The sequence below is a fragment of the Rhinoderma darwinii genome, chromosome 8, assembly GCF_050947455.1.
Source record: "Rhinoderma darwinii isolate aRhiDar2 chromosome 8, aRhiDar2.hap1, whole genome shotgun sequence".
Lineage (NCBI taxonomy): Eukaryota > Metazoa > Chordata > Amphibia > Anura > Rhinodermatidae > Rhinoderma > Rhinoderma darwinii.
In genome coordinates, this window is record NC_134694.1 from 94,749,620 (window position 1) to 94,773,145 (window position 23,526).

The following is a 23,526-nucleotide window of genomic DNA, read 5'->3' on the forward strand; positions in this document are numbered from 1 at the left end:
GTGTGAAACGAGGCAGCTGTTAACAGTCTGTCTTTTCACACGTAACTGCCTCTCAGCGTGTGAACATACCCTTAGGTCGATATTCTGCAACGGTATTTGGAAGCCAAAACCAGGAGTGGAACCTACACAGAGAAAAAGTATAATGGAAATAGCTGCGCCCTGTCTGTATTTTGGACCCACTCTAGGTTTTGGCTTCCAAATACTGATACAAAATACTGCAGTGTGAACGAGGCCTATGTATACATTTGGATATTATTTGTTGCTAATCAAATGTATTGTATGTACTGACGTGGCCCGTAAATGTAGTAAAGCCTCTTATGTTACAGGGAATGTGTCACGAATTAAACCTTTTTTTTTTAAGTGTCGTTCCTTATTTCTATTATATTTTTTTAGTTTTTTGCTGTGTTTTTATTTTTCTTCCATATGGTGGAAAGTATTAAAAATTAAATAATAATTTGACATGTTTTCCTATGTTGCCCACCAGGGGGAGCACTTCCCAGAATTACAGCAAGGTGAATAAGGCAAAGCAACCTGACTCACAACTGCTGTAAATGTGGGAGAGAACCTCACCCCCCCCCCTCGCACAAGCCAGGAAAAGGTGTCTTCAAATTGCTAAGCAGTGTCTGGCAGCCATTTTGGGTGTGATTCTGTAGCTGGCAGCAGTTATAGAACACACCAAAAGGCTAAGGGTATGTTCACACGCTTACTAAACAAAGGGAAAGCAGCTCCTGATTTTCAGCCATTTTTTAATCAAACTCGCGTTTTTTTATGGCCGTTTTTGGAGCTGTTTTTCTATAAAGTCAATGAAAAAAGGCTCCAAAAACGTCCCAAGAAGTGATGTGCACTTCATTTTGGCGGGCGTCTTTTTTACGCGCCGTTTTTGGAAAATGACCACGTAAAAAACGCCCTGTCGGAACAGAACACCGTATTTAATGGGCAGATGCTTGTAGGCGTTCTGCTTCCGATTTTTCAGCTGAAAACATTGTGTGTGAACGTACCCTTAGAATGATGAAAGTGAAGTGAATGACTTTTCAGTTGACAGGTTCACACGGCGTGTATTTGTCATGTTTTTTTTTGCACATTTTACGTGCCAAAAACGACATAAAAAAATGCTTGATTACACTTGGGGGGTGTGTGTGCGCTCGCCACTGATTCTTCAAAACAGCTGATAAGCGGCTATGAAGTATCAGCGGCGTGCACGCACGCACGCACGCACGCACACACACACACACACACACACACACACACACACACACACACACACACACTCTTAAAGGGGTCGTCCAGGAAAACATGGCGCCGCACCTGTCCTCAGGTCGTGTGTGGTATTACAGCTCTGTCCCATTCACTTCAATGGAGGTGAACTGCAATACCAGACACAACCTGAGAACAGGTGCGGCGCTGTGTCTCTAATCCGGACACTCCTTCTGTCCTGGGATGACCCGACGGGGGAGGCGGGTGTCAGAGCCACCCACCGCCATCACTGCAGTCAGAACCACACAACTACGGCATGAGGGCAGGGCTTGTCCCGAGTGCACTGTCTCTTGTTATGGACAGATTTATAGTCACATGAACCCCGTCTGATGAACCGGTAACCTACGTCCGATCACATGACAGAGGGGGATCACCAAAAACCCTGTGCACCCTCAGCCCGTCGATCCAGCCCTTTCCTGGTTATATCTGCGTCTGGGAAAGCTGGGTGACCACCATTACCCCTCCTACTGGAGTGTGAGAGGTTCATTAGTCACATCCCCAAACACACTCCAGTAGGAGGGGTATTGGTGGTCACCCAGCTTTCCCAGATCCCTGAACGATAAATCTCTCCAGTTGTGCAGAGACTGAGAGGTTCATTAGTCACATTCCCAAACAGTCTCAGTACAACTAGAGAGATTTACCATTCAGGGGTCTGGGAAAGCTGGGTGACCACCATTACCCCTCCTACTGGAGTGTGTTTGGGGATGTGACTAATGAACCTCTCACACTCCAGAACATGGGGGTGTTTTGTAGTGCGCCCGCCATGTTCTGTCTTCAGTGCCGCAGATCATTAGTGCAGCGCCGGCCGAATCACATCATCCTGACCCCGCGCACTTATCAGGACTCAGGAGCGGGGCCGTAACTGTATTACACAGCCGCAGCCCCGCTCCCATACATTCATGTGTTACAATACTGAGCTGTGCGGCTGCGCAGCTAAGTATCGAAATACAGGAAATAACAGTATCGAACCGTTTGGGGATGCACAGTATTGAAACAGTATCGAAGTTTAGATGCACCGTGCATCCCTACACTGCCATAAACACTTGAAATGGTAATACCCCTTTAAAGCCGGTTTCAGGCGACTGTAACATGGCCACGTTTTAGCGTCTGTATTGCAGACATTTGGACCGCCACAGTTCTACTGCCCAGAACTTAAAGAGGCTCTGTCACCAGATTTTGCAACCCCTATCTGCTATTGCAGCAGATAGGCGCTGCAATGTAGATTACAGTAACGTTTTTATTTTTAAAAAACGAGCATTTTTGGCCAAGTTATGACCATTTTTGTAGTTATGCAAATGAGGCTTGCAAAAGTCCAACTGGGCGTGTATTATGTGCGTACATCGGGGCGTGTTTAATACTTTTACTAGCTGGGCGCTCTGAAGAGAAGTAACATCCTCTTCTCTTCAGAACGCCCAGCTTCTGACAGTGCAGATCTGTGACGTCACTCACAGGTCCTGCATCGTGTCAGACGAGCGGGGACACATCGGCACCAGAGGCTACAGATGATTCTGCAGCAGCATCGGCGTTTGCAGGTAAATCGATGTAGCTACTTACCTGCAAACGCTGATGCTGCTGCAGAATCAACTGTAGCCTCTGGTGCCGATGTGGCCGTCACGATGCAGGACCTGTGAGTGACGTCACAGATCTGCACTGTCAGAAGCTGGGCGTTCTGAAGAGAAGAGGATGTTACTTCTCTTCAGAGCGCCCAGCTAGTGAAAGTATTAAAAACGCCCCGATGTACGCACATAATACACGCCCACTTGGACTTTTACTTTTAAACACACCCACTTGGACTTTTGCAAGCCTCATTTGCATAACTACAAAAATGGTCATATCTTGGCCAAAAATACTCGTTTTTTAAAAATAAAAACGTTACTGTAATCTACATTGCAGCGCCTATCTGCTGCAATAGCAGATAGGGGTTGCAAAATCTGGTGACAGAGCCTCTTTAAATCACCATAGGGTTCTTTGGTGGTCTAGCTTTGGTTCAGCACAACTGCAGGAGGTCTGGGTCTTGTGGCCATAATACAGATGTTAAAATGTAACCATATTACGGCTTTTTTGTAAAACAAAAGCAAAAAAAGCTATTACTAAAAATCACTCGTTTATTAAATCATTGGAAATAAATTTAACTTCTGATTATCAAGATTAGGTTGAAAAATTGCTGCTGTTTTTTTTGGACAATAAGCTACTAGAGATTGGAAGATCACAAGATCCATTGGCAACAAAAAGTTCCAAAACAGGTGGATGAACAATAGAGGTTAAAATGGCAATATTCAAATATTAAAACTTGGGTAAAAATCGACAGAACTTTCGCTCGTTTTTATAAATATATCAAATACTGTGTATATGAGACGACCTCTAAATCCATAGACTTCACCAAGAGTGAATAGAAAATGACATGACCCATCCGGCTGTGAGAGCGATGTTCTTTATATCGTGTGGACGACGTTGTGTCACTAGATGTCCTCATTGTAGCACAAATGCCGTTTATTTATGCTGTACTGTGTGAAGCAGGAGTAATAAATAGGAAATGTATCACTTTTATTTACTTATTAATGATCTATACTGTAACCAAATATATCTAGTTTTTGTAATCTGTTTAATCTTCTAATTTTTGTTTAATCTACTTTCTTTACATGTTTATAAGGGCAGCCAGGACCAGGTTTTCCCTGTAGGCTGGTGCCTAAGGGCGGCCCTGGGAGGAGGTCGTCTGCGGAAGGAAAAAACGTACATATGGATACACCGAGGTGTAAATGATGGGTATTTATGGTGGGATGACATCCAGGGAGACACAAGGGGAAGCCTACAGAGGATGCGAGATGTTGTGAGAATCGCATTGTGTTAAAGAGCAGACAACCATGTTAAAGCCATACATGAGGTGTGGCTTACTTGATAGGCTAAGGGTTAGTTCACACCAAGTTTTTTGATGCAGAAATCACATTGGAATCAGCGCCAATAAACAGCCCAAATCGTCCTCTCTTGATTTCAATGGAAGGCAGAAGCATTTTTTTCCCCGGGAGGCTTTTGGCCACTCGTGGAAGAAAAAAGCGGCATACTCTCTCTTTGAGCGGTTTCCGCATTTGACCTTCCATTGACATGAAAGGGAGGCAGAAAAAAATCTGCGGCGCTAGTTTCTGAGCGTTTTTTGTCCGTCTTGCCCTTCCATTATATTCAACGTCCGCAGATAAAAAAGAGTTACAACAACGCTGGCAGTGCAAAATCTGCCTACAAAAAACTGCGTTATGTGAGCTAGGCCTAAGGGTGCAGTCACATGCCGCAGAAATTGGTGCAACTGAAAATTCGTTCCATTCATCTAAATGGAACTTGCAGAAATCCATGCACCTGCTGCAGAAACACCCCCATTAAGATGAATGGAATTTTCAGTTGCAGAAATTTCTGCAACAAAATCTGCCGCGTGTGACTGCAACCTAAAGCACCAAACAATCTTTGCGATCTTTTTCTCCTGAGATGTATATCCGGTACTGTATGCAGCCATCTTGCTGAAGCTACTGCAACAGGAGCTGCGGAGATTTGCCTTACAGCAGGTAGCCACTGCATCGTTGTGTTACGTATGACGAGGCTGCGGGTCTCCATTGTTTACATGTGGTGCAGCACTTTCTGGTTTGTTTTGAGGTCAACAGGTGGATAAGGCTGCATTCACATCTGCGTCAGGGCTCCGTTCCGTCTGAACTTTCCGTCGGAACGGAGCCCTGACTGACACAAACGGAAACCATAGATTTCTATCGCCATTGATTTCAATGGTGACGGATCCGGTACCAATGGTTTCCATTTGTCTCCGTTGTGCAGGAGTTCTGTTGTTTTGACGGAATAAATAGCGGTGCCAATGGTTTCCGTTTGTCTTCGTTGTGCAGGCTTTTGACGGATTCAATAGCGTAGTTGAAAATCCACGGGAGAATTCCGACCCCATTCATTCTTATGGGGCCATGCACACGACCGTGGGTTTTCACGGTCCGTGCATGGCCCCGGAGCCTGGACCGCAGAAAGAACGGGCTCATTGAAAATCATGGCCGCGGCCATGTGCACAGCCTGCGATTTACGGGCGGCTCGCGGCTGTCACTGTGGCCGGCAGACCCGGAAATCACGGCCGTGCACATGGCTACGGTCGGGTGCATGAGGCCCTAGTTTATTCTGGGAGGTTACAATGATCTTCATTACTAAAAGGGTTGTTGGGACAATCTTTTAGAGCCAGAACAGAGAGCTGCTCAGGCAGATCTGACCCATCCGTGCATTACGTAGACAGCTTTTCATAAGAGTGACACCATGTCTTGCTACATTTCCCCTGCAGTGGTCACGCTTATGGCCAGCCATGACTTTCCCAGTGGTAACAGCTGATCACCATGGTTTAGAGAAACTGAATCTGTGGCAATCAGCTGATCATTGGGCTGGCTACTATTTAAAAAGAGGTTGTCCTTGTGAGACAGCCCTTTTAAAAGGGTTGCCCAGGATTACAAAAACATTACTGTTTTCTTCCAGAAACAGCGCCACATCTCTCCATGGGTGGCGTCTGGTATTTCAGCTCAGCTCCATTTAAGTGAATGGGGCTGAGCTGCAATACCACTCACAACCTGTAGACAGCTGTGGCACTGTTTATGGAAGATAGCAGTATGACCTAGACCTCTTATCCCTTCCCCCAAATTCTGTATAGGGTGGAAAGCAGTCTCCAGCACATTGCTAAGACAAGTTTACAACTTGTGGCTGTAAACACAAATTTTCCCATTCACTGAAAGCAAGCATAGATCTTGAACATGTTGAGGAATTGAAACACAAAGTATATTAGACGGTTGTTTTTTATTATACAATGAGTAAGCTTTATTTACATAAACCGGAAACTAACATTGTGACCACTTTATTATAACAAAGCACGTTTTGCCTTTTATTTTTCTTTGTGATCTCTACACGCTGATGTCTTTATCAAATGCTGATTATTTATTAATGTCTTTTATTTTAGACAAAAATATTGCTATTCATATAAACAGTAAATTACATACACATCAGACTAGTATTATACAGATAATAGTATTTAAGTTGTTTTTTTTGCAAAAAAAAGAATTGGGATAATATCTATGACATATTACAAGTTTATTTAAAGGATAGGTAAAGTTTACATTTACTTGTGTTGTAATGTTGAGAAATACATAATTCTCCAGATTGTTTATAGGGGTAGAGGATTTGTTATCCATTGATTTCTGAAATATAATAAATAATATTAAAGAGTCTCCTTAAAAAAGAAAATCACCTGTAAATACTTTAGTTGTTCTTTAGTTGTCCAGGTACAAGGAGGTTTTTCATACTGATGACCTATCCACAGGATAGGTCATCAGTCTATGGTCAGTTGAGGTCCGACACTCGGACCCCGCACCGATCAGCTGTTCTGGCTGCCCCCGGGCACCGAATGTCCGTGCTGGAAGCAGATGGCTGTATAGCGGCCGTGCTTGGTTACTTCAGGGTCACTTGAATAGGAGCAGAACTGCAGTGTGGCCGCTATACTGTGACCGGAGCCATCTGCTTCCGGTACAGACTTCCGGTGCCCGGAGTAAGCCGGAACAGCTGATCATTGCGGGGTCTGGGTGTGGGACACCCACCGATCATATACAGATGACCTATTCTGTGGCTAGGTCATCAGTATGAAAAACCGCCCCATGCCTGAACAACCCCTTTAATATTGTCACTATTAGGCCCCATGCACACGACCGTATTTTTCATCCTTAATTACGGACCCATTCATTACTATGGGCTACGGACACCTTTACGTATATTTTTAGAGGGGTGTCCGTGCCGTAGAAATTATAGAGCATGTTCTTTTTTTATCTGTAATTACGGCACGGACTCCACCAAGTCTATGGGCGCTTCCGTAAATATAGACGACTACAGATGTGCATCCGTAGGCATCCGTAATTACGAAAGCATTGCCATGCGACGCCAGGGGATTACCCTAAATTCCTCCCTGTTTTTTTCTGGATCTGTAAATACGGATACACTACGAACGATATTTAAGGACACCCTTCTGTATATGCGGATGATTTATGGATGACTACGGATCCGTATTTACGAATGGATGAAAAATACGGTCGTGTGCATGGGTCCTTAGGCTGCAGACTTTTCTCTGTTTTTCATGAAAGCGGTGAGAAAAAGGGGTAGGATTTAGCAGGAGGGGACAAGGCCTCCCACAGACCAACAGATTTATCATTGCTTACGCCAGAAATTGACATGTTATGGCGCAAATCTACACCTGCTTATAGCAGGCGTAGATTTCGTTTTCTGTCGTACAGATGCGCCAAATTTATTAAGAGGTGTGCACCTCTTAATAAATTTAGCGCATTTCCTGTCAACTTAGTTTACTGTAAAGGGGTTTGCCCATCAGGGACAGTTATGGCATATCTACAAGATATGCTATAAATGTCAGATAGATGCTGGTCCTACCTCTGGGACTTGCACCTATCTCTAGAACAGGGCCCCCTAAACGCAGTTCTAGCTTTCTCAGCTTCCGCTGCCTCTTGGCCACTTCCTGATTAGATGGTCGGGAGTTACGAAAACAGCCGAGTGCTCACTGACCTACGCTTTTTCTGTAACTCCAATAGAAGTGAATGGCAGTTATGGAAGCAGCGTAGCACGCGTGCTACACTGTTTCCGTAACTGCTATTTACTTGGGAGTTACGGAAACCGCGTAGGTCAGTGAGCTAGGCTGTTTTCGTAATTCCAGACCATCTAATCAGGAAATGGCCAGGAGGCAGACTGGCGTTTGAATTGCCAGACTTAACATATTCCTCCCACTTTATATGGTCCCTACTGAGCTAGGTAGGTTACATTTAAAAAAGAAAAGTTCAGTTGCCAACTGCAAAAAGGATTCTTTACTGTAAAGTGAAGCTTAGGCTCAGGCATTAGAAACTGCAGAGTAGTTTTGCCTTTCTCTGGTTCAACCAGGATTGAAAGCTTTTTTGAGGATTTTACATTGATGGCCTCTCCTACTGTCAAATTTTTTAAAACCCCTTTATCAAGATATCTTATTTTTTTACCTCAGTTGAACTTGATGGGCATATGTCTTTTCTAACTATACGAACTATGTAACTATGAACCAGCTGAATAAAACATTAATGCGCTTAACAGAAGAGGACAACTCAAAGATCTATGGTTTTCCATTAAATTTTTTGTTGAGGTATTTGCTCTTTAAGAAAGAAGTTATTTTATTTCCTTTCCTCGTGGTAGTTATTCCTTACTATGGTGTTTACTTAGCGCTGATCCTTGGAGTCCAGGATGAAGTAAAAGGTGAATTCCCGCATTTATGGAATAGCCACAAGGTATGGGACCACAAAACTATCGAGAGAACGGAGGTCCTTTGAACACCGATTCTGCGTGGCAACTGTTCCCATAGAGTTCAATAAAGAGTTTGCTGGAGAATGAGTCCCGCGACCCCCATTTGTCGTTTTACAGCATACGTCAGCTCTGCTGGATTAGCTTTTTCTGAACCTCCAATGGAGAGACTTCAATGTGGAGAGCCGAGAAAGCGCAGCCACATTTCTATTGATTTCAATGGGAAACGAGGGCACTATCAGCCGCTTTGAATTGATAAATGAAGGTCGTGAGACCTGAGTTTTTACAAGTGCGGATACCAGAGGTGGGACTTGCACCTATCAGCCATTTATGGCATATTCTCTGGTTATGCCATGAATGCAAGATGGGAATAACCCTTTAAATAAACATGCAGCTGTTTCCAAAATCGCCACTAGGGGCTAAATTAATGCAGCCTATATTAGCAACTTAGAGCACTACATGTATTTTAGTAGTAAGGCCTTTTTATTAATCTTTCACAAGATCAGAATATATTGTGGAAATGGCCAGGCTTAACAAAATTGGACCAGACCTTGTGAATTTCAATAAAAAATGTAAAAATTATCTGAAAATATCCTGTCATTTTAATTTACATCTTTTGTTATCTGAGTTATCCTGGTCTAACTATTAGCTGCCATTATGAGGTGGTCACCAAGTTTTTGTAGTGACCACAACTATATTCACACCACAAGATTGGGGCTCCTTTGGACCACCATAGGAAATGCTTACCCTCCATCTATACAGAACCGGCACACGTCCACGTTGCTATCATTGCGCACCAGGACATAATAACAATAAGATCTAAAAGGTTATTTGTCAATCAACTCACAATAAAAAGACCCCAGTGGCAAGTGATTGGCTCCAAATGGGGTAGTCTTCTGCTGGACCTTTGAGTCCCTGTTAGTGTTAAGGTGGCCATACACATTAGATGTATGTCGGTCAGACCGGCCAACCATCTAATGTGTATAGCGTTGTCCCGACTTTGCTCCGATGACAGATGTTGGGGGAGAGAAGAGTCGGGCATGTTGGATTCCAGCGGCTGTACTCCACCCTACTGACAACGCATGCACACTCGGCCAAGCGCTCATGTGTATGGGGGAGTCTAGAGAAATAGCTGTCGGCTGAACGATCGTATCGTATCTGAAATATATGGCCAGCCTGAAGGTCCATTATAGGCTACTCTGTTGGGCCCGTATGACCCTGTACAGGCATCATAATAGCTGCCAGTGCTGCCATTATTAGTTGTCACCCAGCAGCTATTTCATTTGTAGGAGACCAAGATACCTCAGAAACAGAGGAAGATTCTAATATTTCCAGTTATAGTTATTTTTATGTTACATATAATGCTGAATAAATTATCCCAGAATAAGAGATGAGGCTGACTTGGCTGTTCCACTTCTATGACAAAACTTTTAAAGGAGAACTCAATGGAAACATTACATTTGAACCCTCTAAAATAGCAGAACGATTCTCCGACAATTGTTTTAGCTGGGGCTTCATCTTGGCGCTGTAACTAACATTTACTAATCCCTTGTAGAATAAGGCCATAGTAAAAAAAAAGTCATCCATGTAGCTCTCCTTTAATGGTACTAGAAACGTGTCTCATATATACAGCAGTTTTAAATACTGTCACTGTCTCTCTTCATTTCATAAGCTCCTAATAAATGAATGCTAATCTCTGACATCGGGATGTTGCCCTTGATAACCGTTATTGCTGTATTGGTGCTGCTATGAGTTGGGCTTGGTTGTGATGGTGGTCGATGTGTCTTGCAGCAGTACACCTGTTTTTTAAAGTGCTGCCTAAAACTTCTGCTGAGCCAATATAAGGCAAATGGGTTGACGCAGGAATTGCTGAAAGCAAGTATCCGGGCAAAAATAGTAGCAGAAAGATGGAGCATGGAGGAATTCACTGCTGAGTGGTATGTGAAGGATCGATACAGGTAGAGGATATGGTTCGGCAACCAGCAGAAGGCAAAGAGAGCAACCAACACCAGCACCGTTTTAGCGACTCTTTTGCGGGATTCAATCTGCAAAACAAAACCAAGCAGATGATTTATTTTTTTTATGCAATAACAGAAATAAGATGTACAGGCAATCTGTGCTGCCACTATCACTAGATGTTAGAGGTCTAATGAACAGATCATTTGACATGCATCTGCCCAGGGGCGCACTTAGAGGGGGTTTCCTAGTTCCTTGAAATCTTACTCTATGCTGTTCAGGATAAGCTATTGACTTAAATTACAAAAAAAATTCTGCTGCCACTAGATGGAGTATGTAGGGAGCTCCCCCTAGTGGTGGCTGCAAGCGGCCAGATTTTATCCAATGCTTATGTAAAGGTATACTAAGGATTTGGAGCTCTGAATCAGAAAAACAGAGCTCCGACCATTATAAAGAGTTATGGATTTACCGTAATTAGATTAAATAAAATGAAATTCTAGGTACACTTTGCTGCCATAGATCACCTTCATTAACCCTTTCACATCCCAAACCATCTTGTATACTAGGTATTCACTCCTAAACCACCATATAACTGCTGGGATATCAGATATTAACCCATAACCAGCCTAGACCACCGATCATGAAGTAAACTCAGTAATCCCTTCCTCACCATAGACCACGGGAGATACTGGGTATTGTCCACTAACCCACAAGGAATATTACTGTAAAACATGTAAATGGTTGGTAAGATGAATATTATCAGGGGTATTTCGTCATCTCCATTGTAAGCACCAATCTTTCTTTTTCCCCTTGCTGCCTGCGTGATTGTTTTCAGCTGCCAGATGAGGAAGACAGGCACCGAGTTAGAAAAATGGAGCACTATCTCCAATGATAGAGGAGAGAGAGTGTGTGCGCGAGCACGCTCTCACTCTTCAGCTTTCAAGATCAGTCTTCTGCCGAACTGGCAAGGGGTCGTGTCACTGCTACGGACAGTGTAAGAGCTGTGGAGAGGAGAGTGCGCATGCGCACTCTTATCTCTTCAGCTCTTGCGAGAGATCAGTCTTGTACTTTGTCTTCCGAACTGGCAAGGGGGCGTGTGACTGCTACGAACGCTTGCACTGTCCGTAGCAGAGACACGCCCCCTCTCTCTCTATCCTCGCTCTTGCTGTAACACTGTCCATATCTGATTGGACAGTGTCACAGCCATAGTAACGCCCCAATTCCAGTACATGCCCCATTGACAGTTCAGGGGGTTATTTAAATATCGGGCCTCAAATATAACGACGCCGATATCTAAAAAACTGAGGAGGGTAGAAAAAAAATGTAAAGTGCCCCAGGGTTTGTGCAGCCCTGCCCATTACATGCTGCCGATGTATGGGGAGGTGAAAGGTTCTCTTTAAGTAACATAAATATATAGGCACAATTCAAAGGGGTTGTCCGATTTCAGTAAATTAATGTTATTTTTTGTAAAGCTAAAAAGTTATAACATTTTCCATTATACTTTCTGTATTAATTCCTCACGGTTTTTAAGATATCAAATGAAACCTCTCCCAAAGACCACTCCTTTAAAAAGACCCTCCCCATCTAGACCAAAGTTTTCTGTGACCGATCTTCCCCACCATTATATTCTATGGAAGCTGCCCCTTTATAGACAGACAATCCCTAATCCGACCAAAGACCACTTTTTGAGCCATTTTTTTTGTGGAAACCCAATTGCAAAAACTAACACGTGCTGCAAGCTATCTAGATGCGGGTGCCACCGGACCAGAGAGAGCAGGTGGAGGAGATCTTCTTGGCACATCAGGGCAAAAAAACTTCCAGCATTGTACCATCGTTAGGGCAGAAAGAGCAGGAGAAGGATCATTTCCAGCACAAAAGAGCATTAGAGGCAAGGAGGGAGGAGTATAAAAGTCCTAGAGGGGAAGGGTGCAGCATGCATCACGCTGCACTGAACAGCTTACAAGATTGCTGAGCAAGAGGGTCTGCAGACTACTACTGGGTGTCAAGTTTAATAGTGAAGGAGATATGGACAGCAGGGACGGACTGGGGTCTAAGAATGAGGGGAGCCATCTTGGTGTACTGTATAAGAATGAGAGGGGGAGCCATGTTGGGGACTAAAAATGAGAGGGGTGCCAGTATGGGGACCCGGAATAAAATGGCAGCCATGCTGTGGACCAAGAGGGGAACAATATTTATAAAGGAGCCATAATAGAGACTAGGAATGAGAGGGGAGTCATGCTGGGGGATGAAGAATGAGAAGGGAGCCATGCTGCGAACAAAGAATGATAGGGTTGCCAAGCTGATGACTAAGAATGAGAGGGGAGCTATGCTGGGGACTAAGACTGAAAGGGGAGCCATGCTATTGGCTAGGAATGATAGGGCTATTTATTTGTTTGCTGACTGCATTAGACACTTTAACCTGCATTCTCTGTCTATTTTTTCTACGCAATTTTGGGGCGGTTAAATCAAGGGGTTTCACTGTATGTATATATATATGTATATAAATTGTAATTATTTTAATGCTGGTTCCTACCATCCCCAGATATATGTAGGCTTAGTCCCAGTTCTGGGTGTATGTGCAGGGTAGGTCCCCACCTATAGAGGACACCTTGTCGTGGCAGGTGGGCAAACACAATTTGATCAAAGTAAGTAGATTTAGCAGTAATGCATATTTATTTATATTTAGTGGCTTAGATGACATTGGTGTTCGCAATGTGCTGTGGCCATTTTCTTGTGTGCTGTATAGATAGATAGATGGTAAAGGCACACTTTTTTGTTAGACAGTTTTAATAAATAAAGGCCCACTAACTTTTGAAAAGTTATAAATCCATCTGTTGTGTAATTACCATTCAACTAGCATATGTTAATATCTTGTTCCGGATCTATACCCATGTTACCCAAATAAGATACCATATGCCTTTAAAACTATGTTACTTTTCAGTGAATTTGTTTATTAACAATTTCTAGCCTGAAAGATTTTAATGGATCACGTTAAAGACTCACTTTTAACATAGAAGATACAGAAGGTATATTTATCTTGAGGTACAAAAGCTCATAATATTTCTGTGCTTTCTTGTACGGTAAATCAAGGTAATTTTGGAAATACAACTGAGAGGCAAAGTTATAATTTCCCAATTAATGCAGACAATCTGCAGACAATTTACAAACCTACTAATTAGTCTGCCATAGGAAGAGCTGCAGAAAGATTTAGCCTTTTAATAATTAATTACAGTGTTGCAAATTAGAAATAATTGGTTCCAGCTTGGAAATTTCTATAGTTGAAATTGATTAATAGCAGAAATTAATAATATTTTAGATATATAAATATATATAAATATATATATATATATATATATATATATATATACACATGTGTATATATATATATATATACATGTATATATATATATATATATATATATACCGCATTCCAAATTATTATGCAAATGTTATTTTTAGATGATTTTCCTAAATAGTCGATGAAAATGACAGTCAGTATAATCTTCAAGCCATCAACCGTTGGAGTATAATGCAAATTTTATTGAACAAATCTCCTAATGATAACAGATTTTTTTTTAGAAGTAAAAATCTCAAAATGCACTGTTTCAAATTATTATGCACAACAGAGATCAAAACATTTTAAAGGCTGTAAAGATAAATAAAATGGTAATTTGTTGAATTTGCAGCATCAGGAGGTCATATTTACAGAAATCAAAAGCTCTTTCAATCCAAAAAACGTAACAGGCCAAGTTACATGTTAACATAGGACCCCTTCTTTGATATCACCTTCACAATTCTTGCAACCATTGAATTTGTGAGTATTTGGACAGTTTCTGCTTGAATATCTTTGCAGGATGTCAGAATAGACTCCCAGAGCTTCTGTTTTGATGTGAACTGCCTCCCACCCTCATAGATATTTTGCTTGAGGATGCTCCAAAGGTTCTCAATAGAGTTGAGGTCAGGGGAACATGGGGGCCGCACCATGAGTTTCTCTCCTTTTGTGCCCATAGCAGCTAATGACACAGAGGTATTCTTTGCAGCATGAGATGGTGCATTGTCATGCATGAAGATAATTTTGCTACGGAAGGCACGGTTCTTCTTTTTGTACCACGGAAGAAAGTGATCAGTCATAAACTCTACGTACTTTGCAGAGGGCATTTTCACACCATCAGGGACCCTAAAGGGGGCTATCAGCTCTCTCCCCATGATTCCAGCCCAAAACATGACTCCGCCACCTCATTGCTGACGTCACAGCCTTGTTGGGACATGGTGGCCATTCACCAACCATCCACTACTCCATCCATCTGGACCATCCAGGGTTGCACGGCACTCATCAGTAAACAACACGGTTTGAAAATTAGTCTTCATGTATTTCTGAGCCCACTGCAACCGTTTCTGCTTGTGAGCATTGTTTAGGGGTGGCCGAATAATAGCTTTATGCACACTTGCAAACCTCTGGAGGATCCTACACCTTGAGGTTCACGGGACTCCAGAGGCACCAGCGGCTTCAAATATCTGTTTTCTGCTTTGCAATGGCATTTTAGCAGCTGCTCTCCTAATGCTATTAATTTGTCTGGCAGAAACCTTCCTCATTATGCCTTTATCTGAACGAACCTGTCTATGCTCTGAATCAGCCACAAATCTTTTCACAGTACGATGATCACGCTTAAGTATTCTTGAAATATCCAATGTTTTCATACCTTGTCCAAGGTATTGCACTATTTCACGCTTTTCGGCAGCAGAGAGATCCTTTTTCTTTCCCATATTGCTTGAAACCTGTGGCCTGCTTAATAATGTGGAACGTCCTTCTTAAGTAGTTTTCCTTTGATTGGGCACACCTGGCAAACTAATTATCACAGGTGTCTGAGATTGATTACAATGATCCAAAGCCACAATGACACAATACCATCCATGAGTTTAATTGAAAAACTAATAATTAAATGTTTATGACACGTAATTCCAATGTGCATAATAATTTGGAACACGGTGTATATATATATATATAGCTCTATGTAAACCAACAGTTCACGTATCTGTAGTCCCCAAAATATATATTAGTTATTGTAGGAACTATAATACGAAGTATAAGCATATGCAATGCAGAATTTGCTTCAATAAGCTTTGGATTTAGAAAACTGAAAACGCCTTTAGGCCGGGTTCACACAGAGTTTTTTGAAGGAGGAAAATCTGCCTCAAAATTCCGTTTGAAATTTTGAGGCAGATTTTCCTCTGCCTGCACGCAGATTTTTGCGGCGTTTTTCGCCAGCGGCCATTGAGCACCGTGAGCATAAAACGTCGCAAAATACGCTTTCTCTGCCTCCCATTGATGTCAATGGGAGATCAGAGGCGTAAACGCCCGAAGATAGGGCATGTCCCTTGTTTTTCCCGCCAGCCGGTTTTTCCGCTCACGGGAAAAAACCGCCTCCGCCTCCCATTGAAATCAATGGGAGGCATTTTTGGCCATTTTTTAGCGCTTTGCGGCGTGGTTTCCGCATAAAAAAACTCGTCAAAAAACTCTGTGTGAATTCCCCATTAAAGGGACAGAAATAAATAAATAAATAAACAAAAAATATTATTGACATTTTCTTCTCACTTGACCCCGCACTGTTCCAAACCCCAACATAAAGGGGGAAAAATAAAAATACAGGTCTGTGTTCTATATGTGTATCTGCTGTCTGTTAACCTCTTGAGATACAATATGTTAAAGAGGCTCTGTCACCAGATTTTGCAACCCCTATCTGCTATGATAGGCGCTGCAATGTAGATTACAGTAACGTTTTTATTTTAAAAAAACGAGCATTTTTGGCCAAGTTATGACCATTTTTTTATTTATGCAAATGAGGCTTGCAAAAGTACAACTGGGCGTGTTTACAGTAAAAGTCCAACTGGGTGTGTATTGTGTGTAACATCTGGGCGTTTTTACTTCTTTTACTAGCTGGGCGTTAGGAATGGGAGTGTATGATGCTGACGAATCAGCATCATCCACTTCTGGCAGTGCAGACACACAGCGTGTTCTCGAGAGATCACGCTGTGACGTCACTCACTTCCTGCCCCAGGTCCTGCATCGTGTCGGCCACATCGGCACCAGAGGCTACAGTTGATTCTGCATCAGCGTTTGCAGGTAAGTAGCTACATCGACTTACCTGCAAACGCCGATGCTGCTGCAGAATCAACTGTAGCCTCTGGTGCCGATGTGTCCTTGCTCGTCCGACACGATGCAGGACCTGGGGCAGGAAGTGAGTGACGACACAGCGTGAACTCTCGAGAACACGCTGTGTCTGCACTGCCCGAAGCTGGGCGTTCTGAAGAGAAATGGATGATACTTCTCGTCAGAACGCCCAGCTAGTAAAAGTAGTAAACACGCCCCGATGTACGCACATAATACACGCCCACTTGGACTTTTAATTTAAACACGCCCAGTTGTACTTTTGCAAGCCTCATTTGCATAAATACAAAAATGGTCATAACTTGGCCAAAAATGCTCGTTTTTTTAAAATAAAAACGTTACTGTAATCTACATTGCAGCTCCGATCTGCTGCAATAGCAGATAGGGGTTGCAAAATCTGGTGACAGAGCCTCTTTAACAATGGGTTTGGTTAAACAATAATGTCTTATTCTGCTTTGTATTTAGCTGGGTGGCAGAAGAAACCTCCCAGTGGTGTAACTGCCGCTTTACCAGCCATAACGGCTGCTACGGGGCCCGCAGCATGAGAGGGCTCTGCCATTTACTAGACTACAGGCCACTGAAGATATGAAGGATACGAAGGCCTGCAGCCTATCAGGCGCAGAGTCAGGATCCCTGCGCAGGTCAGCGTGTTGACGTTACTTAATCACACCGGCCTACGCAAGGATCCCATCGGCGCTGATTCTTTGGAACAGCTCCGTACGTCTCAGGTACGGGACCTTGGTAACTATAAAGTTTTAGTTGTTTGGAGGGGCACTATTTACAAGGGGATAACTGCTATCTACAAAGGGGAGGTGGGGGCGCTATCTACAGGGGGGCTGTATGGCACTATCTACATGGGGAGGTGGGGGCCCTATCTATGGGGGGGGGCTGTATGGCATTATCTACAGGGGGCTGTATGGCACTGTACAAGAGGGAGGTGGGGGGGCTATCTACAGGGAGCTGTATGGCACTATCTACATGGGGGCTGTATGGCACCATCTACTGGGAGGGCTGTATGGCACTATCTACAAGACGGAGGTGGGGACACTATCTACAAGGGGGTGCTGTATGGCACTGTCAACAAGGGGGAGGGGGCACTATCTACAAGAGGGTGCTGTATCGCACTGTCTACAAGGGGGAGGGGAACTATACAGGGGGGAGTGTGGTACTATCTACAAGGGGGGGTGACACTATCTACAGGGGGCTGTATAGCACTGTCTATAGGGGGGGCTGTATAGCACTGTCTACAGGGGGGCTGTATGGCACAATCTACGGGGGGCACTATCTACAAGGGGGCTGCTGTGTGTGGCACCCAGGGGAGGGAGGGTCCCAGTTTTTCCTAGTTACGCCCCTGAAACCTCCCTTAGCCTGTTTGTAATGGAGATCAAGACTAGACTACAGGTCTTTTTACACGTGAAGATAAATGTTGTTAGCGTTCAAAAGACAATGCATTTATATGTAACAATAATTGTATGTTTTTCGCAACTTCGATTTTTTAGATTGCTTGTCTTTCCTTCTGTTTCCTCTGCTAACTACTCCCTGCTGTTTGTTGACGTGGCTGCAGCGATGACGTGCCTGTATACCCATGTGAGAGCCGCAGCTAATCACTTGCCACATTGGGTATATGGCACAGGACCGCTGAGGTAAGTGATTGGTGGCAACGATCACGTGGGTATACCAGCACATCATGACTGCAGCCACATCAACAACCAGCGGCAGGGAAGACAGGTGTGGCTGCGCTGGAATGCCAGGTGATCTGTTCAGTGAGTAAAGGATCTTCTTGTTTTATTGCATTCCTCGCCCTTTGCCACTTTTTAAAAAAACTCGAAAAACCCCTTTAAGTTGAGCTATGTTCCCATTCACCGACAGCAAACAGAAATTTTGAAAATAGTGAGCGACTGGTAATAATGGTGACCCACCTGTTTCCGGGCGTGCGTGTGTTCTTCAGCTGGCATATTGGAGGTGCTTTTGTAGAGTGTTTTTGCGATGAGGAAGTAATATGCAGAAATTATCGACAGTGGCACAATGTAAAATACCAGGAAACACATGAGAGAATGAGCCTCCTGCAAGATTTTTTCCGAGACTGGATAAGGGGCACAGGCTTTAAAAGATGTATTTTTGTCAGGGGCGCTGAATTCATAGAGATCGGAAAACACCGCTTCTGGAGCTGCAAGTAACATGGAAATGATCCAGACACAAACTGCTTTTCCACACGTCTTTAAAACTGCATCCGAGGTCTGCAGCTCCAAGGGCTTCACAATAGCTCTATATCTGCACAATAAAACATGATATGGGACAAGTTAACGCTATGTCCACCCAGCAAGTATCTGTGATTCTTAATTCTGCACGTTTTATCTTACCCATTAACTAGAAATGATCCACATAACCTCAAACACTAATAAAAGTGAGAAATACCATTTCATTCATATTAAGGCTAATGAACCCTTTATATGCTGGTGGGGTATATCCATAAGTCAGAATCTCCGGTACAATGCTTTATTCATTTTAAAAGGCGTGTACAACACAGTTCTATTTAAATCAATGGCAGTTCCAGATTAGTCCTATGTTGGCTTCCAAAGTTCCATAAATCTTCAACCAGTAACAGCGTTTGGAAGTATTACTAAGCACCACGGAGTGTCCCTTTCACAACTGGAATCCCCCTTTAAGCAGAGGATATGTGTAGCTGTGATTGTAAACCTCATGCAATTTTGCGAAATACACATTGATATGTTTATATACCATCTTAATATCTGGACATTTCAAGGGATTGTCGAATGAAGAAAACCCTTCCTATTTATATGTTTATATATCTTAATATCTGGAAATTTCAAGGGATTGTCGAATGAAGAAAAGTATTCATATTGCTATGTTTATATATCATCTTAATATCTGGTCATTTAAATAGGTTGTCTAATTAAGAAAACCTTTTTAGGGCATATTGACGTCATAGAGAGGGTCCCCCTCTGGGACCTGGCACGTCCATGTACGTATTACATGGTCAACTAGTCATTTGATAGGCGATCATGTCTTTCTACATTTCCGCTTCACTGGTCACTGCATTGCCCAACGTGCCATCCCCTTTTAGTTCCTTAGCATCTTCTTGTGTGAAAGTCACAGTTAATATTATGATGTACTATTTTACTGAATGCTTAGAAAAGACTTTAGGCTGATGGAGTGGAGAAATTAACAGTGGACATATCAGAGATACCCACAGATTTAGTTACTAAACCAAATATGAGAAGAATAAGAAAGACAGAAACATCTTCTTACCTGTCAGCACTGAGCACAGTCAAGGTAAATACTGATACTCCCACAGAAGTGAGCTGAATGAAAGATATAACCTTGCAGCCAATTCTCCCAAAAAGCCATGTGTCCACCATATAGCGGGAGGCATCCACTGGCACACACGTCAAGACAAGAAGTAAGTCTCCAAAAGCCAGACTAGTGATAAAAATGTTGGGTACTGTCTGCATCGACTTGATCTTGAAAAATACTTTGATAAGTATAAGGTTCCCTAAGAGACCGATTGAAATGATAAGAGCATATGTTATGGAAATTGTCACAAGTATTTCCAAACCAGGGGACACATCATCGATATCTTCTCCATAAAAAGTACCGCTTCCATTCCATGCCCTCAGCAGGGCCGTGCTATTCGTGGCAGATGGTAACGTCTGGTTAAGTGATGGAAAATTTTCAGGCATATTTTCTTCCGATTATATTGAATCTTTCGTTATATTTTCCTCCTGTGTAATGTGGAATTGATAAGCTGCATAACTCTTGACGCTATTGCAGACTTGCTATGTGCATGCTCTCCCTGATTCAAGAATTGTCTTTCAGCACCCATCAGTTTTAGATTGGTTACAATAGCTCTGAGCAGCGTGGGAGGTGCTGGAAATTAGTACTGAATTTTCATACAGGAATTCTGCAAACTGGGTTCTGCTCATGTGATACAAGTGTTCGCTATTGAAGATCAGATAATAAATACATTCATACTGATACAGCTTCATACGCTATACTGTAAAATGTAAATTCAAGCTCCTGGTTTTAAATAATTATAAGGCAATGTGCTGTCATTACATTATTAACAGGATTCTATACACTTAATTGAAAGACTATGGACACCTTTGCACTGAATTTTTTTTTTATTGCCTATATGCTTCCTAAATGCAAAATTAGGAAAAATGAAGCAACTTTCTAAGTTACCTACCATTTTGCTGCTGTAGCGTCTGTGAAACTTTTTCACCTACCTGGTTGTCCCGCAAATTCTTATGTAAATCCGACAGCAAATCTAATTGGACATGACAGATCAAAGTGTGGAGAGGGGGGAAAACTTACATGCTGTACTGTATCAGAGACTGGTGTAGAAAGGGCGGAAAGTAGGGAGGGAGGGGGAATTATACAAGCTATTAGTGTATAGAGAAAGAAGAGAACTAAATGTCACTGCAGGGGGAGTAAGGGGTTCTACTTCTGATCATCAGTGGGTTGTATGAGGGTAAAGCAGTACAGGAATAAAGCTGTGCTTATTGATGAAAGCTGGTGAAGACAGAAGCATCCTGGAGTCACAGAACTTACATCCAGCATATATTACTGGGAGGGAAACGTCCACAGGTGAAAAGTCTGAAGCTAGGAGTAGGATATAAACTGTATGTGAGGGGTTCTAATAAGGAATGAAGCAATGAAGATTGCAGGCAGAATCTTTGTGGAACTCTTTTTTTTTTTAAACTCCAGGCAACCACGACTCTTCGTCATGTGATTATGTACTCTATGTAATCAATGTACTACTGCTTGTACATAAAGCACAGCAGGACCGGTCACATGACAAAAAGTTGTATCCTCATCAAAGAAAGCTGTGGAACTAGACTTCCGGTCTCCCAGCAGCGCTATAAAAATCAATGAAAATCTAAGAATCAGCGCGACGGGGGACCGGAAAGTATATTAGCCAGTGTACTCACATACTGCAGTGAGTACACTGCTAATACTTTTTGGTCCCCAAAAAACCCTCTAGCTGATCTTTCTTTGCTTCTTATACATCGATCAAATTACCATATGTGACCACATATAAAAACTGTGGTTAAATGTACTATTTAATGAGTGTCTATTTACACTTAGCTTTTCCAGATTATATTGGCTTGGTTAAAGGACCAATGGGGATCATTGACTAGTCTAAATTTTACTTAAAGAGGCTCTGTCACCAGATTTTGCAACCCCTATCTGCTATTGCAGCAGATAGGCGCTGCAATGTAGATTACAGTAACGTTTTTATTTTTAAAAAACGAGCATTTTTGGCCAAGTTATGACCATTTTTGTATTTATGCAAATGAGGCTTGCAAAAGTCCAAGTGGGCGTGTTTAAAGTAAAAGTCCAAGTGGGCGTGTATTATGTGCGTACATCGGGGCGTTTTTACTACTTTTACTAGCTGGGCGTTCTGACGAGAAGTATCATCCACTTCTCTTCAGAACGCCCAGCTTCTGGCAGTGCAGACACACTGTGACGTCACTCACTTCCTGCCCCAGGTCCTGCATCGTGTCGGCACCAGAGGCTACAGTTGATTCTGCAGCAGCATCAGCGTTTGCAGGTAAGTAGCTACATCGACTTACCTGCAAACGCCGATGCTGCTGCAGAATCAACTGTAGCCTCTGGTGCCGATGTGTCCTCGCTCGTCCGACACGATGCAGGACCTGTGAGTGAAGACACAGCGTGATCTCTCGAGAACACGCTGTGTGTCTGTGCACTGCCAGAAGCTGGGCGTTCTGAAGAGAAGTGGATGATACTTCTCGTCAGAACGCCCAGCTAGTAAAAGTAGTAAAAACGCCCCGATGTACGCACATAATACACGCCCACTTGGACTTTTACTTTAAACACGCCCACTTGGACTTTTGCAAGCCTCATTTGCATAAATACAAAAATGGTCATAACTTGGCCAAAAATGCTCGTTTTTTAAAAATAAAAACGTTACTGTAATCTACATTGCAGCGCCTATCTGCTGCAATAGCAGATAGGGGTTGACAGAGCCTCTTTAAAATGTACAGATGTAGATGATAGCTTCATTTGCATAATATAAGCTTCCATAGGATACATATGACTAGGTATCTGAGACAAAGAGATTCTCAAAGTTGCATTTTTGCAAGTGAAGAGAATTGGGACTGAGGTGCATGACTTGTATGACTTTTCCTATTCAATACTTTTTGAGTTTGGCTCAGGTGGGGAAAAGTTGAGGTGTCGGCTGTCGATCTTAAAGACCTGTAACGGGTTATTTTACCCCCCTTCAAGTGGCAGGGCGCCAGTGTGATAGCACCCCCTTTAGATACGCCCTTGTTTAAACTCATGAACACAGAAGATGTTTCAATGTTTCATTGGACTCTTCTCTGCTCTCTATCTCTCTGTACAATTATATGACATGATGCCAAGATAAAGTCAGTAAAGTAGAAGAAGGCGCTCTCACATCCTCCTCAGACTCAGGTAACATTCAAACACAAAGGAAATTACACATCTTTATTCCAAGTGACAAGAATAACAATGTAACATTTAGAACACACATAAAATGTTGCAATGGAAGGGAGAACAATAAATGTCTCTTAATAGCTACAAACGTCACATTAGGAATGCATAAAAAGCATGAATAACTTATGCAAACTAAGATATCATGGGGTAAGGAGCTCTCCAGAAGTAAGCGCACTAGAACTTTCTTTATATTCTTATATTGTGGAAATTGCAATTAAACAACGGGTGTTCATCATTGGTGTAATAAGACAAAGTAGAAACATGATTATTAAAGTTAAAGATACTTTGATAGTGAAGTGTCTGATGGGGTTCGCTGA

General features: G+C 42.7%; 1 protein-coding gene across 1 annotated transcript; it reads right to left on the reverse strand.

Moving 5' to 3' along the window:
- Positions 1 to 7,944: 7,944 nt before the first annotated feature.
- Positions 7,945 to 20,565, reverse strand: BRS3 (bombesin receptor subtype 3). Its single transcript, XM_075835915.1, has 3 exons — positions 19,979 to 20,565; positions 18,628 to 18,979; positions 7,945 to 10,631 (listed from the first exon to the last, which is right to left on the reverse strand). The coding sequence occupies exons 1-3, from the start codon at positions 20,407 to 20,409 to the stop codon at positions 10,224 to 10,226; spliced, it is 1,191 nt and encodes a 396-aa protein (XP_075692030.1). The 5' UTR covers positions 20,410 to 20,565; the 3' UTR covers positions 7,945 to 10,223.
- Positions 20,566 to 23,526: the final 2,961 nt, after the last annotated feature.

What these genes read in the sequence shown, in the direction of transcription:
- BRS3 (XM_075835915.1), bottom strand. Translation starts at nt 20,409, where the DNA reads ATGCCTGAAAATTTTCCATCACTTAACCAGACGTTACCATCTGCCACG. An exon ending in ACTGTGCTCAGTGCTGACAG is followed by an intron (nt 18,980 to 19,978) that starts GTAAGAAGATGT and finishes TTTATTGTGCAG; the next exon opens with ATATAGAGCTATTGTGAAGC. An exon ending in ACACGCACGCCCGGAAACAG is followed by an intron (nt 10,632 to 18,627) that starts GTGGGTCACCAT and finishes TTTGTTTTGCAG; the next exon opens with ATTGAATCCCGCAAAAGAGT.